General features: G+C 61.1%; 3 protein-coding genes across 4 annotated transcripts; all 3 read right to left on the reverse strand.

Moving 5' to 3' along the window:
• Window positions 1-1304: 1304 nt before the first annotated feature.
• Window positions 1305-6203, reverse strand: CYTH2 (cytohesin 2). 2 transcript variants are annotated; one of them, XM_027860588.1, is made up of 12 exons: window positions 6110-6203; window positions 5165-5312; window positions 4729-4795; window positions 4518-4636; window positions 4345-4425; window positions 4119-4231; window positions 3742-3890; window positions 3372-3483; window positions 2590-2666; window positions 2393-2464; window positions 1728-1882; window positions 1305-1644 (listed from the first exon to the last, which is right to left on the reverse strand). In XM_027860588.1, the coding sequence occupies exons 1-12, from the start codon at window positions 6126-6128 to the stop codon at window positions 1557-1559; spliced, it is 1200 nt and encodes a 399-aa protein (XP_027716389.1). In that variant the 5' UTR covers window positions 6129-6203; the 3' UTR covers window positions 1305-1556. The 2 variants fall into 2 exon arrangements, with proteins under 2 accessions (XP_027716389.1, XP_027716390.1); XM_027860589.1 differs by having other exon boundaries at window positions 2590-2668; window positions 3371-3483; window positions 5165-5303; window positions 6110-6186.
• A 2816-nt stretch (window positions 6204-9019) lies between these two features.
• On the reverse strand, window positions 9020-12060 carry KCNJ14 (potassium voltage-gated channel subfamily J member 14). The gene is made up of 2 exons (XM_027860587.1): window positions 11350-12060; window positions 9020-10246 (listed from the first exon to the last, which is right to left on the reverse strand). The coding sequence occupies exons 1-2, from the start codon at window positions 12058-12060 to the stop codon at window positions 9644-9646; spliced, it is 1314 nt and encodes a 437-aa protein (XP_027716388.1). The 3' UTR covers window positions 9020-9643.
• A 2308-nt stretch (window positions 12061-14368) lies between these two features.
• Window positions 14369-18002, reverse strand: GRWD1 (glutamate rich WD repeat containing 1). Its single transcript, XM_027860556.1, has 7 exons — window positions 17840-18002; window positions 17583-17700; window positions 17204-17363; window positions 16881-17094; window positions 16597-16739; window positions 16007-16207; window positions 14369-15065 (listed from the first exon to the last, which is right to left on the reverse strand). The coding sequence occupies exons 1-7, from the start codon at window positions 18000-18002 to the stop codon at window positions 14745-14747; spliced, it is 1320 nt and encodes a 439-aa protein (XP_027716357.1). The 3' UTR covers window positions 14369-14744.

Consider the following 18002-nt stretch of genomic DNA (forward strand, 5'->3'; position numbering starts at 1 on the left):
CACCCCAGGGATAACAGACTGACCCAATGGGGCACCTCAGGACTTGGGGGACTACCCAGCCCTACCTCCCCTCGGGGCACGGAGGGGCCTAGGCCCCTGCTCCCCCCTTGCCTCATTCCTCCCCCCTCCCCCGGCCCAAGGCCAGAGATGTCCGTTTTCATGTTATTTAAACACAGACTTTTTGGAGATTAGGCTGAGCTTGTGTGTGTGGGGAGCTGATGTGGGAGGCGGGGGGCGGGGTGGGCTGAGTGATCGTCTGTCCTTGTCCCCATCTGGGGTTCACGACTCTCCCTGTCCATTCACTCCTGGATGCCATCTGTGTCCCTGCTCTCTCCTCAATTCAGCGTGCCACCATTTTGCTCAGGTCTCCCCACAGTTTGACAAATATTCACTAAGCGCCTAGTGTTCAAAGTACCAGTCTTGGGGCTAGAACCAAGCAGTCCTTGCCCTCAACACGCTTGCTCTCCCTGGGCCTTGGAGCTGAGGGCACTCTGGTGAAGAGTCTCTGACTCTGCCACTGGGCGCCCGTGGGCCCTGCATCCTGCGTGTGTGCTCATGCCTGGGTCTCTCCGGTCTATGATGAGGCCGCCCCAGAACTCAGGGGACCCAGCTCTGAGAGCTACTGCCCTTTCTCCCACTTTGCCAAAGCCCTTCCCAGTGACCTGCCTGGTCCCCGGGGTGGCTTCCTCAGCTGGAGAATCAGAAGCCGCTGAGACAAGGTGTGAAGCCCCCCTCCCCCAGCTTCCGGGAATCCTCCCTCTTCCTCTCTTGGCGGGTGGGCGTCTCCAGGGCCTCACGTATTGAAAAGGGCGCTATGCTTAGGTGAGGGGCTGCCCGTCTGAAGGCACTGGGGCCCTGCACGAGGGGAAGCCATGGGACAGGAACCCAAGTGAGCACACGGGGCAGTGGTGTGGACTCCTGGCTGACCTGGGAAGTCCCCCAACACACGCCCATGAGCTGCCTTCTCTTCCTCCTTGGAGAAGGGTGTTAGAACCCAGGGAGAGCACAAGGCCCCAGCCCCTGGACTGTGGCTGGGAGGCTGGTCCACCTCCACAAGGTGCCTCCTGCCCCCCGAGGCCCAGATCTGGCGCAGAGGCTGCTGGGAGGCAGAGGCTGGCCAAGTGTTCAGGCGGGCCTGGACTGCTGCAGTGCCAGAGGGCACAGGGGCAGCCATTGCTGGGCCTGCTCCCGCCCCACAAAGCTGGGTCACAAAGCTGGGCTCTCCTGCAGCCAGCTCCTGGCCCTTCCCCATCGCGCTGGCGCAGGCTGGGTTCCAGCTTAGACAAGAACAATAATGACCATTGCCATATTAATAATAATAATAATGATAATAAGGAATTAATTACAAAGAAATGAAGAGAAACCACGAGTAGAAAATTCTCCTTTGCCCCAAGAGAGGGCGTTGGGGCACCCAGGGGTCCGGCCCCTCAGCCCCCAATAAATAAGTAGAAGGCAGGGCCTGGGGCCGGGTCGGGGCAGTGGGGTTATTGCCTATGGGGAAGACCGGGGGTCAGCACGGGGACAGGCAGGGGGGCTGGGCCAGGCCCCTGCCCACATCAAGCCTGCTCCTGTTTCTTCTTCACGGAGATCCTCTTCTTTCGGGCCGCCAGCATCTCATAGAAGGGATCCACGCTGACGGCAGCCCTGAGGAGGGGCAGGCAGAGATCAGCAGGGGCCAGAGGGGCCTGCCCCGCCCCCCTCCAGCCCTCCCCACCAGGGACCCTCACTTGATGGATTTAATCCACTCATCCTTCTCCTCCTGCGTTGGGGCAGAGATGCGGTAGACCATGTGGTTGCCCTCCACCACGCGCCCATCAGCCTCCGTCTTACAGGCCTTAATGAGCTGCCCCTTGTTGTTTGGGATGTAGAGCTCAAAGCAGTTCTGGGGGAGAGAGAGGGCTCAGGTTAGCCCCAGGAGCAGAAGGGGGACCCAGAGGGGCAGGAGTAGCCAGGGGGAGGCCCTCAGAGGGGTGGGGAGGAGGGACCGGGAGCCAGAGGGACACACTCAGAGGGGCAGGGGGGGGAGGGACCCAGAGGGGCAGGGGGGAAGGACCCACAGGAGCACAGAAGGAGACACCCAGGCGGGGGGAGGGACCCAGAGGGGCATACTCAGAGGGGCGGGGAGGAGGGACCCAGAGGAACACAGAAGGAGACACCCAGGCGGGGGAAGGACCCAGAGGATCACAGAAGGAGACACCCAGGTGGCGGCGGGGGACCCAGAGGGGCATACTCAGAGGGGCAGGGGGGAAGGACCCAGAGGAGCACATAAGGAGACACCCAGGCTGGGAAGGGGGACCCAGAGGGTCACAGAAGGAGACACCCAGGCCGGGGGGGGGGGGGGGGGCCCGGAGGGCTGGAGAGACAGAAAGCAGGGAGGCTGATGGGTGCTCACCGGCTTTCGAGGGTCCTCTACCTCCCGGATACTCAGATTCTCCAAGGGGATGATTCCCCGGGGCTCCTTGTCCTGTGGGCCAGAGGAGTCTCAGCCCCGGGGCACCGGGCAGCCACCTTGGCCTCAGATGCCTCCTTCTTCTCTCGGCTCCCACCCGCAGGGTCCCCAGCGTCCCTCCCCCCAGATGGCGCCCTCACCGTCGTGTACTCAAAGTAGTAGAGACAGTTGTCAGTGAGGATGAACCAGCGCCGTTTCCAGGTCTTCACCCGGCCCCCTGTAAGGGAAGGAGGGGGCGGGGGCGGGCTCAGCAGGGGGGGCCAGGCCGGGCCCGAGGACGGGGGCTGGAGGGGTCTGGACAGGCATAGGTACAGGCAAAGGGCAGAAGAACAGAGCCCTGAAAAGGAGGCAGGGATAGCGAGGAGAGGAGGGCGGGAGGGGGGGAGGCCTCCCTGCTGCCTAGGCCCCAGATATATCTAGCCTTCCAGCTCTGCCTTCTCTTTGGGACCCTGACAGCAACCCCTCCCCCAAAGTCTCCAAAGCAGGGCCCGAGCCGCCTCTCTGGCTACCACCGCGTCCCGTCCATCCCGTCTCACCCGGGGGCCGAGGGCAGGGGAGCAAGAAGCAGACGGGTACCTACCTCCTGGGGGAGAGGGCAGGAGAACAGGCAGGACCAGGCAGCAAGGAGAAGGAGGCCAAGGGTGCCAAGAGACACAAAGAGAAGCAAAGACCAAGAGACAGACAGCCATCGACACACACACGACGAAACGGACGGGGACGGGAGAACGCAGAAGGCCCAGGCCCAGGAGGGAGCGACACGGCAGGGAGGAGGGGGAGAGAGATGAAGAAAACGAGTTACATCCAGACGAGGAGGGAGGCTGCCCCAGACCCCAGAGCCCCTCCCCGGCCCGGCCCCCTCCCCGGCCCTGGGCTCTGGCTACCTCCCCCCCGGGGCTGGTCCCCTCCCGGGGCGCGGGCGTACCCAGTTTGAGGAGCCAGCCCTCTCGGTCAGGGTTGAAGAAGGTGTGCGTCAGGTCATTGCCGTCGTCCTCAGGGATCTTAAACGGCTCGTTGCGGATGCTGTCGTACAAGTTCTGAGACAGGAAGGGGGAGAGTGTGTGAGGGCCCCCAGCTGAGAGACACCCTGATAATGTGGGAGGGAGGAGGGACACCCAGAGGGGGGGACCCGGAGGGGCAGAGGGGGGGACCCAGAGGGGCAGAGAAGAGGGACCCAGAGGGACACCCAGAGGGGGGGACCCGGAGGGGCAGAAAGGGGAAGGGCCCAGAGGACCGAGGCCCTGGGGCCACAGGCTGGCCCACGGCCATGGACTCGGGCGAGGGGGCAGCCTCACCCTGAGCAGCTCCTCGGGCAGGTCCCCGCCGTCGTTGATGCCACGGTTCATGGTGATGAACCTTTCGACGCCTGGCTTGTCACGCACGTTGGGGTTGTGCAGGCTGGTGTTGAGCATGATCACGGCAAACGAGAGGACGTAGCAGGTGTCTGCGCTCAGGGAGGGGCACAGGGAGAAGGGGACGGGGAGCTCACTACCTTCTTCTCTGGGAATTCTAGGACAGCAGGGAAGCGCCTAAATCTGCCTCCCTGAACCCGGTCCCCAAGGCCTGCTCCTGCCCCACCCCACCCGCGCCCCTGCTGGCCCTGGCCCATCCCGCGCCTGCCTTTCTCTGCGTGCAGGCGCACGACGTTCTGACCGCCCCAGGCCAGGCCCACCTGTGGACTGGAAGACCCCAGGGTTGCACAGGCAGTAGCGCTGGGCGAAAGCCTCCATCATGCGGTCGATCTTCTGGGCCTCCCCAGGAAGGCGGAAGCTCCACAGGAACTGCCTGAGGTGGAGGGAGGCAGTGAGGGGGACGGATGGCGGGGAGGGGCCCGGGGGGGACAGCCAGCCACGGGGATGGAGTGTACCCGACACCCGTCCAGGGGCCCTCGCGGTCACCTCAGCGCCTGCACCAGGTTGAGGTCGGTGAATTCGTGCAGGTCCACGAAGGCGTGGAGGACAGCAAGGTTCAGCTCCTCTCTGGGGGAGACACAGAGGATGCCGTGAGCGAGTGCCGGGACGGGAGCCCTGCCCGCACCCGGCGCCCACACCCGCCGGCTCTGGGCCCGTACCGCTCCCCCAGGTAGTCGCCGATGGCGGTCTTGTTGAGACCTTCACCCTTGTACAGGAAGCGGGAGATCTCCTCGGGCGTGTTCTGCAGCAGCTCATTTTCCACCAGGAACTGGATTCCCTGGGAAGGCATCAGGACGGGGGCCGGGAGTGAGGCGGGGACCCATGGCCCCCCCTCGGCCCACCCAGAGCCCTGCCCCCAGCCCCTGGCACCTTCTTGGGGTCCATGTTGAACTTCTTCCTCCCCATGGCCATCTTGCGATTCCTCTGCAGGGTCTTACTGCAAAGGTGAGACGGGGAGCCGTGAGCAGCTGGGGAGCCTCCCACCCACCCACCCGGGGCTCCCCGCTGGGGCTGGGGTCCTGGGCTCCCTGCTGGGGCTGGTTATGAACCCTTCTCTGCCTCTGAAGGGTGGCACAGTGCAGACAGTTCCCTAGCTAAATCAATAAGCATTTATTAAGTACCGACTACACGCCCTGCACTATGCTAAATTCAGGGGACACAAAGGGGGGTGAAGGGCAGGGCCTGCTCGCAGGGAGCTTATAGTCCAAAGGAGCAGAGGAGACAGGACCACTACGGATGGCTGGGACGCAGGCGGCCGCAGATGGGGCTGAGCAGGCCCCCTGGGCCCGGGGGAGCTGCTGCCCACCTGCCCTCGTTGGCTTCCAGCCCCTCGACCTCGCTCATGGCCTCGCTCAGCTCATCACGGAGCCGCTGGATCTCCACCAGCAGCTCCTGCTTGCGTCTCCGGATGCTCTCCAGCTCCAGGCGCTCCTCGGGGGTCAGGTCTGGGGGAACTGGGAGTTACAGTGTGGACTGAGGGCTGGCCGCAGGGGCGGGGTGCACGCATGTGATCACATTATATGGCATCCTATAGTTCTCTGCATATGTAATTGCATGTATGCGGTGTGCGGTGCACATATGTGACCACATGTGTATGGCACACTACATTTGTGCGCTGTCATTGCATTGAGTGGTGTGTGATTACGTGTGTACGTGTGTGATCACAGGTATACGGCACACTACATTTGTGTGCATGTACACGATTATGTGTGATCATACGTATATGTTGTGTGCATGGGTGTAACTGCATGTGTGCTGCATGCAACGCATATGTATATGTGATCACATGTTTGCGTGCACGTGTGTGCTGGGCTCCTGGGTGACTTGGGTCCCGGGACACTTGAGTGCCTAAGGTCTGGGGAAAGGTATGCAAAGGTCTCCCGGGGAAACTGAGGCAGAGAGTGCAGATAACACTAAAACTAAGTTTGGGAACAGGGTAGGGGGAGAGAAGGCATGACCTCTTTCCCCTCATCTCCACTAAGTTGCCACCCCAAACTCCGCTCTAGCCTTCATTCTTCCCTGGGATGGTTCCCCCTTCTAAGAAAAATGGTCTCTCCCGATCCAAGGGAGCCCCCCCATGTGCGCTTGGGATAGTACATCCCACAGGCAGGAAATGGACTCGCCCAGGGAATGGTTTCGACCACGCCCCCCTGCGCTGGCCGGAAATGGTATCGTCCTGAACAATGGAATGGAACGTCCCGTCCCCTCCCAGCCCCCCCAGCCCCCAGAGCTCACTCCGCGCCCGCCTCACCATAGACTCCGTCTTCCATGGTGGCCAGGGCAGCCCGGCGCGGGCCCGTAGCGTGGCTCGGGCCGCCGGTTCTTCGCGGGTCCTTGGGGCTACGCTCAGCCCCTTCGGCCGCTCCCGGGGCCGCCGCCGCCACCGCCTCCGCTCTCGCGTGGGGCCGCCCCCGGCCAATGGAAAGCCGAGCTTGGTTTCCGTGGAACCAATGGGCGTTGAGGGGCGGGTTGCCTGGGCCAATGAAGCCGGGCGGAGGCGGGGCGTGAGGCGGCCGCGTTGCCTCGGTGGACAAGGGGAGGGTGGCCGAGCGAGCCAATGGAACTTGATGGAAGGCATTCAGGGCCCCGCCCCCCACGCTGGACCCAATGAAAGTCGGGGCCCAGCTCAGCGGGGCGGTGCGCACAGAACCGGGAGCATCAGCCCCCGAAAAAGTGACAGGGAGCAGACAACGAAAGGCTTTGGCTTGAGATGGGCAAAGGTGTTTGCGCCTGCGTGAGAAGGTCGAGAGACAAACGGGAGGGGGCGTAGCCTCTCCAAGCCAGAGCGTTGCTAGGGGGCAGGCCCGTTGCTAAGGGGTGGCAACAGAGCTCAGGCCCAGAAAGGAAAAAAAAAGTTCCGTTGCTTAGCGACAGCCGAAGGTGTGTTGGAGGGCGGTGTTTCTGCGGAACCCGTCGTTTCCTTCTCACCAAACGCTTTCCCTTCTCCCATGGACTCCTGCCCTGTCCTCTGGCTCCTCTCCTTTCCCTGACTTCTCTCCATTTCCTCAGATCCTTCCCTCTCAAACTCCTCCCTCTGCTCAGACTCTTCCCCTCAGACTCCCAGCCTCACCCTGGCTCCTCCCCTTCTCTGTCCCGTTTCTCCCCCCAAACATGGACTCCTCCCTCTCTCTCCAGACTCCTCCCCATCTCCTTTGACCCGTCCCTCTCTACCCAGACTCCTCCCCATCTCCATTGACTCCTCCCTCTCTATCCAGACTCCTCCCCATCTCCATTGACTCCTCCCTCTCTATCCAGACTCCTCCCCATCTCCATTGACTCCTCCCTCTCTATCCAGACTCCTCCCCTTCTCCTTTGACTCCTCCCTCTCTCCAGACTGCTCTTCCCCCGGAGGTGCCCCGCCCCCCTCTCCTCCTGCCTCCTCTCTGGCTCCTGTCCTTTACCACGTCATCCCTAGTATGGATTGAGTTTCTAACTTGCCACTTCCTGCCTGGGGAACCTTGAGCAAATCACCTTCGGATCTGTTTCCCCATCTCTGAAATGAGGGAGTTGGCCCAGATGATCTCTGACCTCCTGCAGATCTAACTCTGCCCTTGGGTGCCCTTTCCCTTCACAGGCCCCACCCTCTAGTGAGAGGGGACCTTTGACCTCTAATCCAGTTCCCTTGTTTTACAGATGAGGAAACTGAGGCCCAGGGAGGTTGTGACTGGAACTCAGGTCCTCTGAGTGCACAGATAGGGCTCTTTCCTCTGTGAGAAGATAAACGAGGTGATGACCTTGCTGTGGTCCCCCTCCTCACCCCTAGGTGACAAACCTGAAAGGCTGGGTGGTGCCGGTGCTTCAGGACCAGGTTCCTCAAGGGATTAGCCATGGAAACTGTTCCTGCCTCTTAATCCCCTCCCTGTCCCTGTTCTGACCTTCAGGAACTCTGAAGCTCCCATCCCTGTCCTGGTTCCCAAGAAGGGGTCCTAGCATTTCTGCCATGCCCTTCCCCCCCAGGCCACCTCCTGGTCCCACTTGGGCATCCTCTGCCCCCTCCCCCAGCCTCTAGGCCCCAGGTCTTCCCTCTCCTCCCCCTGCAATCCTGTAGCTGCCTGGCTAATTAATTCCATCCGGTCCTTATTAGGGTTACTGATGGATAAAGGCCACAGGCAGGGGGTGGGGTGAAGGGGGGGATGAAAGAGACCTTAGGAGGCTGGGGAGAGGGTGATGGGGCCTCTGGAGGATGGGAGAAGGAAGATTAGGTCCTCTGGGCAAAAAGAGCCATGAGGTCTCTGGAGTATGGTGGGATATGGGAGAGCTGGGGCCTGGGAAGGGACCCTGGTAGAGGACGGGCTTGGGAACTCGGGAGGGAGCCCGAAAACCTGGAGAAAGGGTGAGGAGGGAAGGACAGAGCCCCGCATTTGGGGCTGGAGGGCCCAGTGGGGCTCCTGGGTGGCTTCCACCCTCTCCCTGGGCTCAAGCCCTCACTGCAGGCTGGCACCTCTCCCTGGGCACACTCATGGAAATGAGGCACTGGGCCAAGGGCCAGGACTGAGAAACAGCAGCCACCCCCTGCCGCTCCCACCCAGGCGCGCTCGCGCGCACGCACACACACACACACACACACACAGGGCTTCACAACTCTTTATTCTGGGGGCAAGGGCAAGCCAGTTCCCTCCACCCCCAGGCAATGGTGGAAAGGACCCCAGGGTCCTTCAGTCTCCTCCACACTTGCCCCAGAGCCTAGGCAGGGGCAAGGCAGGGCAGCCCAGCCCAGGGCCTGGGCCCTTTGCCGCAGCTCAGTCTAGGGTGACTCATGCTGCAGCCTTCCCAGTGTCCAGAGGCCACGCCAGGTCCTAACAGAAACACCACCTGCTTTGCTCTAGGGCCTTCCAGAAAAGTCCCAGTGAGCCCTGGAAGACCAGCCAGCCTGCCTGTGGTGCCACCTCCCAGGGCCCTGAGGTCATAGGCTCCCCAGCTGGCAAAGCTGAAGGGGAATACATTCCAACCCCCTGTGGTTAACAGGAGAAAACAGAGGGGAAAGAGGCTGGCCCACTGTCACATGGGGCACAGGAAGCCAAGCCAGGATTCCAGCCTGGGGCATCTGGCTCCAAAGCCCATTTCCCCTGCCTGCCCAGAGGGACCTCCCTCCTGACGCCAAGGCCACGCTTTCTCACCCCTTCTGCAGCAAAACCAGGAAAAATTCGGGAGAATACAGATATGTAGATATGTATAGATAGGTATATATGCACAGCATTCTGGAGAAAGTCATTGGCTACTTGGTGGCCCTGTGCATCCAGGATGCCTCCTGCTCAGCCTGGAGGCCAGGCCAGGCTCCTCACGACCCCATGGGCCCACAGCCCTCCATGGCTTGTCCTGTCTGCAAACTGGGTCTGAACCAATGGGCTTCCTGGGTCCCATTCTCTTCTTGAGGGTAGGGGGGTCTAGAACAACCCCGGCCACCCCCTGCCTCTTGGACTCCAGGCAGGATTGAGCCCAGAAGGAAGGGGCTTGGGAGGAAGAAGAGTGCTGAGGGTAACAATAGGGCAGAAGGGAGGGGGGCCCTCATTCCCCCTGGTTGGGAAAGTGGTGAGATGGAGCTACCCATTCAACTCATCCAGAAGGTTCCACACACAAAGCCACCTCCCCCATTCCTAAAGTCCACGGTCCAGGAAGCATGTACTGCCTGGCTATGCCCCAGGGAAGGGGCTCGAGGCCTGCAGGCAAGTCCCTGCGCCCAGATTCCAGGTCCTTCCCCACCTAGGACTACCGACCACATCCCCTGGGGGAGGGGTGGTGACATGGTGGGCCCCTGAGGCAGTTCCCCAGCCCTGCTGGTCTTCCTTCAAGGGGGTGGGGCCAATTCAGGGGACGGGGCCAGGGGCGGGGTGGAGGCCTTGGAGCTGGCCTCCACCTGGGCTTCACCCCTCTCCTCCTCCACGTCGTCCTCTTCCTGGCAGCAGCTGAGGGCCACCTCATTTTCATAGCAGAAGGCAGCCAGGGCACCGGGCAGGCCCCCTTTGGGCCCAGGGCTGTCACTGTCCCCCAGGGCCCGTTGCTCATCCAGCTCCCGAGCGCTGCAGATGGGGGTCCCTGGCACCTCATAGGTTCGGTGAAAGTGACGGTAGTCCACTTCGTAGTGGGCCCCTCTCTGGAAGAGCACGGGCTCGAAGCGATGGCCCCACAGAAGCTCCCCAGGAAGATAGGAGGAGCGGCATTGGGTGGTCATGGCCGTGGCCTCCACCATGCCCTCCAGGATGACCACCAGCTCAAAGTCTGCCCTGGCCAGTTCGGCCCGGCCCATCTCATACAGAGGGCTGGAGGCGTCGATCTCGTGGACGATGGTGATGGGCGACACCAGGAAAATGCGGTCTGTACCCCCGTCAAACCCCACATCCACATCCTGGTGATCGAGGGGAATGTACTCGCCTTCTGGGGTAACGCGAGGCTGGGAGAGGCACAGGACAGCCGGAGACAAGGCAGAGAGGTGGGCGCGGGATCACAGAAGCAGGGACACAGACACATAGGAGATAAAAGGAGACGGAAGAAAAGGTGACATGGGGATGGAGAGAGTGACCAAGACACGACAGGCAAGCAGAATCAGGCCAGTCCCAAAACAAAAGAGAAGCAGAAAGGGGAAGCAGTCCGCACCAAGAGCCACGCAAAGACGGGAGCCGGGCGGGACACAGAGATGGAGAGAGAGAGAAATGATCTTCACAAGGAGACCCAGACACCTGGCCCCTAGGGACTATGGGCAGGTGTCCTCCCTCAGACCCCACACAAGGTCTCTGTCCCCCTCCCACAATTCCTTTTGGCCAGTGTTGAACCACTGCCCCAGGGTGGCTGCAGGAACCTGTGGCCACGGCAAAGTAGGGTCAGAGTTGAGACTAGAGGTGGCCGGGGCCGTCCACAGAAGGGGAATCTACAATGAACGACTACACCACCTGGGTCCGAGCCCCTCCATGGGCCAGAATTTTTAAAGGAACTACTATACTACACCACACCGGGCTCTCTGAGGGTCAGTCTCCACCCAGGGGGGCCCAGCTGGCCTTGACTGAGCCTGAGGAAGCCACAGTTCCCAGGAACTCTGGGATTTCAACCAAAAGGGGAAGAGAAACACTTTCCTTCTCGTGAGCCCCTGGGGTGCTCCTCTCCTCCAGACTGGGGGAGGTCAAGGCTTCTTCAGGGAAGCCCTGGTTCCCATGAGTGCTGGAGGCTGCTGTCCACAGATGACAGGAGGATGCCCTCCCTGCCCCAGAGGGTGCTGGCGGCTGAGGTCCTTAGACACTCAATCACCCAGAAGCTCCTGGGTCTCCAGCCCCAACCCAAGGGCCGATGGGATGGGGAGAGCCCCAAACCCAAGCGTTGCTGGGAATTATGGCTTCCTAGTTTCCCTGGACAGGAAGACGGCACTGTCCCCACAAATGATCGGAGCTCCATGCAAAGGTCCACGGGGAGTCACTGCCCCTTATCTCCCATGCCCTTCAGATTTGTGATTTGTGTGCCAGTCCCACCCGAGCAGGGGCCGCCATCGGGCTCCCCAGGACTCACCTGAAGTATCTGGGCTCGGACGTGGGCCTCCACCAGGTGGCTGCGCCGCAGGTTCCCCACCCTCCACATGAGGCAGAGGCGGTGGTCGCGCAGTGCCACCACGGCATTCTCACTGAACACCAGCGTCTCATTACGCTTCTTGGGTTTGGCGATCTTGGCCATGATGGCACCCACCACAAAGGCGTCCAACACGCAGCCTGCTATGCACTGCAGGACCACGGCCACCACCGCGGCCGGGCACTCCTCCGTCACACTGCGCACCCCGTAGCCGATGGACGTCTGGGTCTCCAGGGCAAAGAGGAAGGCGGCCAGGAAGCTGCCCACCTGTGAGAAGCACGGCGCGGGCGGCGGGGGTGCGGCCAGGTCCCCGTGCAGGGAAGCGATGAGCCAGAAGGCCAGGCCGAAGAGCAGCCAGGAGGCCACGAAGGAGCAGGAGAAAAAGAGACACATCCAGCGCCAGCGGACGTCCACGCAGGTGGTGAACAGGTCGCTAAGGTAGCGCGCCCCGTGCTCCCCCAGGTGGACAAAGCGAACATTGCAGTGGCCGTCCTTCTTGACAAAGCGGCCCCGGCGCCGGGGGCCCAAGCCCACTTCAGCGCCCCCGGGGAAGCGCCCATTGCGGCAGGCTGCCAAGCCGCCTCCCTCACCCTGCTCCTCCTCTGCAGGCGAGGGGACGCCACTCAGGCGCCGCAGGACGCGGGACACCCCCATGGGGGCTAGCAGGTGGTAGGGCACCTGTGGAGGAAGAAGGGGGACGGCGGCCAGTGCGCTCTTCTGAAGAAGGGGGATAAAGACCACGGTCTCCCACCCCCATGACCCCAGGGGCTCTCACAGGCTGGCCTTGGGAAGGGGCGCTCGGGGCTCTGCCCCTAGACGATGGAGGGCTGGGACAGGAAGCCCTGGCCCCTGGGCCCAGTCCATCCTTCCCTCCCTGCCTTCCACGTCTCCCCAGAGCAGCTCTGGGCCTTGCCCCTTGACCCCCCCTCTGCCCAGCACAGGAGCAGCTTATGTTTCCATATTCAGCCGAGACTCGGCTTAGGGGATGACAATTTCATGTCAAAGTCAATATCTAATCTGGAGACAGGTAGCCTTCTTCCCCCCACTCCTCCCCCCGCCCCCACCAGGCAGAGATGGTCAGAGACTGGCTCTCAGAGGGAGAGAGATGCAAAGAGAGACACCAAGGGTCCCAGAGATGCAGGGTGAGATAGACAGCAAGGTGCCCAGAGATGACAGGGAGAGATGGTCTGACTCTCTCAGAGACAGAGATGCAAAGAGACAGCAAGCAGACCAGAGATGACAGAGAGATACAGAGAGGGACAGTAGGGTGCTCAGAGATGACAGGGAGAGATGGTCTGACTCTCTCAGAGACAGAGATGCAGACAGACAGCAAGCAGACCAGAGATGATGGAGAGATGCAGAGAGGGGCAGTAGGGTGCCCACAGATGACAGGGAGAGATGGTCAGACTCTCTCAGAGACAGAGATGCAGAGAGACAGCAAGCAGACCAGAGATGATGGAGAGATGCAGAGAGGGACAGTAGAGCGCCCAGAGATGACAGGGAGAGAGGGTCAGAGACACAGTAAAGCAACCAGCAATGACAGGGAGGAATGGTCAGATTGCTTCTGAGACAGATGCAGAGACAGCAAGCAGCCCAGAGATGACAGAGAGATACAGAGAGGGACAGTAGGGTGCCCAGAGATGACAGGGAGAGATGGTCAGAGACACAGCAAATGGCCCAGATGATAGGAAGAGATGGTCTGAGACAGCAAGGGGCCCAGAGATGACAGAGAGATGCAAACAGGAACACTAGGGAGCCCGGAGAGATAGCAAAGGACCCAGATGATAGGAAAGGATGGTCAGAGACAGCAAGGGGGCCAGAAATGACAGGAAAAGATGGCCAGAGACTGGTTCTTACAGAGTTAGAGCTGCAGAGAGACAGCAAGGGACCCAGGGATGTCAGGGAGAGATGCAGAGGCAACAGGGAGACAGTCAGAGACTGGCTTCTACGGCTTGAAACACAGCGAACAGGGTAGAGACAAGAACAGCCTCTTGAGACAAACAGGAACGTCAAGGGCCAGTGTCGCTGACCACCTCTCCAAGGTGGGCAGAGCCATCAAACTGGACCATCTCCCCTGCGACAGGAGACAGAGTGGCCTAAGTGGGCCGGGTACAGGCAAACAGGTGGGCAGAAAGGGAGAGGAAGATGGGCAGAGCCAAGGACGGACAGACTGACAGGTTGTGGGGTCAAAGAGCCTCCTCCCTGCCCCCTCAGGGGCTTGAATCCCCCTTACCTGCTGGGGCCAGCGGCCCCCATCCCGCTCAGCAGGATCTCCTGTGTCCCGTGTCAAGGGCCCCGCTCCCTTGAGGGAGAACGTCTGCGTGTCAGGGAGGGGGCAGGGGGGGGAGTGTCCAGGCACCAGCCCTCGGTGGCTCTCAGGCGGGGATCAGAGCAGCCTTAGGGGGGGGGGGGGGGGGGGGGGGCGGGGCCAGCTCAGAGAGCCGCAGAGGGGGAGCCAGGCCAGGGGGACGGGAGGCCGGAGCTGGCCCTCGGCCCAGTCTCCTGAGAAAGTTGGAAGGGACAGAAATGAGACCAAGGAGGCAAGCAAAAGATGGGGTCAGAGGTGGGGGTGAGGAAAAGTAATGCCCCAAAATGGGGAAGAGGAGAGATGACAGATACCCAGACACATTGATGTCAGCAAAGAGAGACTTGGAAACAGAACACTGTGACCTCTGGAGACAGAAAGAGGGAGAGAACAGAGGAAGGGGGGAGAGAGAGATGGAAAGAACTGGGGGAGAGAAAGAGGGACAAAAAGTGGGTAGACCAGAAACAGGGATGAAAAGGTGCATAGCTAGAAAGAGGGGGCAGAGAGGGTGAGGAGCAGAAATGAAGAACAAGGGAGAGAAGAGGGAGAAAAGGAAAAAGTGGCACCAGAGATGGAGGGAGGCAGTAATAGGAGAGGCCGAGAGGGGAAGAGGCTGGGAGGCCACTGGGGCTGGCCAGAATCACCTCACACCACGGCTGTGTTCCCTTGGCTTTTATTGATCACATCCACACCCATCTCCAGTGAAGCCGGCCCTCCTCCCCTCCCTCCTCTCAAGCCTTTGGGAAGACAAGACCCACCCACGCGCACTGGAGGCTGGGGGGAACCAGTCCATTCCTGAAAGCAGCTGGGCCAAACCACACCCTGGCGTGGGGGGCCAGGCTGAGCCACCTCCCATCTCTGAAGGCAAATGTGTCCAACCAACCCCCCCCAAGGGAAAGAGGCTGAAGCAGGTCCTGTTCACTAACAAGTGAAGAGGACAGGCCCCTTCGTGGCCAAGCAGGGCACCCCAGGCCGTGGCTGGGGAGCAGGGGAAGGGACCAAGGCGGCCCAGACGCCTCCCCAGGTGCAGGCTTCAGACGCTGATGGTGCGGAAGACCGTGAAGCCAGACAAGGCCGTGCTGATGAGGACGCCCGGGCACTGGGGGTGCCAGTGCAGCTCCTTGATGTCCGTCTCCCCTTGGTGCACGAACAGCAGCTGCTGGGGGAGCTCTGCCACCAGGGGATCCCCCTCCTCTGGGCTGCCCATCTCGGGGTCCCTCTCCACAGCCAGATCCCACTGGGTCAGCTGGTCATCTGCCCCCGCTGCCGCAAAGACCCCGCCATCCTGGGGGTGCCACTCCACGGAGGTCACGGGGGCCACATGCTGCTTGAAGGTGGCCACTGGGGAGCTGCTCTGCAGGACGAGGTGGGGCGTGAGCCACACAGGGTTTGGAGAGAGCCCAGCCCCAGAGCTTGGGACCCCTCGGGAAAGCCGTCACACCCCGTGCCTCAGTTTACCACTCTGTACAAAGAAGGGACTGGACTGGAGGATCTCTGAGGGCACTCCAAGATACTGTGGCTCTCTACCAGGGTCAAAGGCTCCTTCCTCTCTGGGCTGAAGCTTCCCAGCAATAAAATGAGGAAGCTGAACCTGATCCCCGAGCCCCCAGGTTTAAGAGTCTATGGAGGGGCAGCCACATGGCACAGTGCATAGAGCACTGGCCCTGGAGTCAGGAGTTCAACTGAGTTCAGACACTTGGCACTTACAGCTGTGTGACCCTGGGCAAGTCACTTAACCCCGCTGGCTAGTCAAAAACAAACAAAAAAAAGGAGTCTGTGGAGCCCACACAGAAAAAGAACCAATGGCAACTCCCAAGTCTTGGTCCTGAGGGCCAACTAAGCACCAGGAGGCTGCTGAGGACTGAGAATTTACAAATGGACCACTGAGTCTACCTTCCCGTGTCTTTACAGCCAAGGACACTGAGTCCCAGAGCAGTGGGAGTGGTCACAAACCGAAATGGCTGCTGCACTCCAGAAATCTGCGACAGCAAGGGACTGTCTCGCGCACACACACACATATATGCGCACGCACACATTGCATACACATTCCTGTGCTCACATGATCTATGCACACGCAGTATACGTTGTACATGTGCACGTACATAGGCATTCCCGTACGTGTGCATCAAAATCACAGAGATGGAAGGCCCTCACCCGACATCTAGTCTAAGGAATGCCCACTATGTCCCTGACACGTCCTCCAGCCCGTGCTTATAGGCCTCCCCTACCCACGGTCCTCTAGGTGGTCGTTCTATGTTGGGGCAGCTCCTGGATTGGCCCAGGGTGGGGGCTCACCGTGAACTGCCTGAGATCCCAGACTTTGAGGGCACCATCATCACCTCCGCTGAGCAGGAAGGACGTCTCCCGACGGCTCCAGCTGATGACATTGACATCTGCGTCATGGGCAGAGGGGGCCGTGAGCATGCAGGCCCGGTTTGGCGCTGCCCGGATGTCCCATATTCGGATGGAGGCATCGGCTGAACACGACGCAAACACCTGAGAGCAGTGGGAAGACCTTCATTGTTGCAGGTATCCATCCCCACAGCCATCTCCTCCACAAGGGCAAGTCTAAAGGCCCAGCGCTCTATGCACAAGGCCTAGACCTAAATTCAAATCCAGCCTCAGACTCTTACTAGCTGTGCAACCCTGGGCAAGTCAATTCACCTCTGCTTGCCTCAGTTTTCTCAACTGTAAAACGGGGACTGTAATAGCATCTGCCTCCCAGTGTTGTGAAGATCAGACGAAATACAATTTGTAAGGCACTAGTACACAGTGCCTGGTATACAGTAGGCACGTGATAAGCACTTGTTCCCCCAAAAAGGACCCTATCTGTGGCCAGCCTCCCAGTTCCCAGCATCTCAGAGAGCCCTGCCTGGCAACCTCACCGTGTCCTCAGTTGGCGACCACTGCAGATCCTCCACAGAGCGGGAATGAGCAGCAAATGGCCGCTGGTCCACGTGCCAAGAGCCCCCATCGGTAGGTGTCCAGAGGTGAATGTTTTTTTGACAGTCACCAGTCAGCAGGCGACCTGCGTTCCAGACAGACTGTCACATACCATCCACTGCTTGGGAAAAAGATTCTTCTCGGTAGTTTTCACCCCCGCCCCCCAACCATCGTTTCCACCTCTCTCCAAGCCAAGTCAAACCCTCCTTCCTACTCAGGGCCTCACCGGGCACCCGGGGGGACCAGTCCAGGGCAAAGCCCTCAGCCATGTGGCCAGCAAAGGCAAACAAGGGCCGGGTCTGGGCCTGCTCATCCCTCAAGAATGCTGCCAGGACCTGGGGGTCATCCACTGCTTCCAGGGGCCTACGTAGGGAAAACACCTCCACCTGGCCTTTCTCAGACCACACCCCTGCCACAGGGGTCTCCCCGAGCCATGCAACCTGAGGGAGAGGGAAGGGAAGGGCAAGAGAACATGATTAGGCGTCTGGCCGTTCTCAGCAGCTGCCCCAGCAAGGAGAACCAGGCTCCCCCACGTGACACGTCAGTTACCCGGACACGGTTAACGGCTCCGTAGTGGGGGACCATGGCCAGCTCCAGCTGGGGCTTCTTCTCATCTTCTTCATCTTCCTCCTCGCTCTCACTCTCACTGTCCTCAGAGGCCTCACTTTTCGGGGTCCCGTGGAGGTTATGCATTCGCATCACCATCAGCCTGGAGGGAGAAGGTGGGATTCAGAGCTGGGGGGCCAGTCCCGGCAGGGGGAGAAGAGGGCTGGGAGAGGATGGAGGGGTGAAGAGGCTCCAAGACCCCCGCCCGCCCCATCGACCTCAGGCTCTTACAGAGACTGGGGGGTGGGAAGGGTCAAGAGAAGTCTGCCTAAAAGCGGCCCCCCCAGAGGATGGTGGGGGGGGCCCAGGGCTCCCAACACACCTGTTGCTCTGAGCACTGGGCGCCTGGGTCCCGGCACACAGGTACAGGCACAGGGGAAAGTCGCTGCGGGAGTCCCCGAGCTGGTCTCGGACAACGTCGAAGCTGAGGCATGGCGAGCCTGCCAGGGAGGGGGGAGAGTGTCCCAAGGAGCGCCCCGCCCCTCCCCCTTCCCCCACCTCTTCCCCCCTCCCCGACCTTCCCAACGTCCCCTCCCCCCCGGGTCTCTCCCCCATCTCCACTCCTCTCTTCTCCCGCACCGGTCTGCGCGCGGTGGTACAGCACGTAGGCCTCCTGGTCCCGCACCAGCTCCTCGTCCTCCTGCAGCGGCGGGCCCCGGCCCGGGAGGTACACGCGCGGCGGGCTGCTCGGGGTCTTGGCCTTGCCTTTACACGTGCGACCGGAACCCTTGCGCGCCGCCAT

This window comes from Vombatus ursinus, unplaced genomic scaffold (genome assembly GCF_900497805.2).
Source record: "Vombatus ursinus unplaced genomic scaffold, bare-nosed wombat genome assembly UNPS02014198.1, whole genome shotgun sequence".
Taxonomy (NCBI): domain Eukaryota; kingdom Metazoa; phylum Chordata; class Mammalia; order Diprotodontia; family Vombatidae; genus Vombatus; species Vombatus ursinus.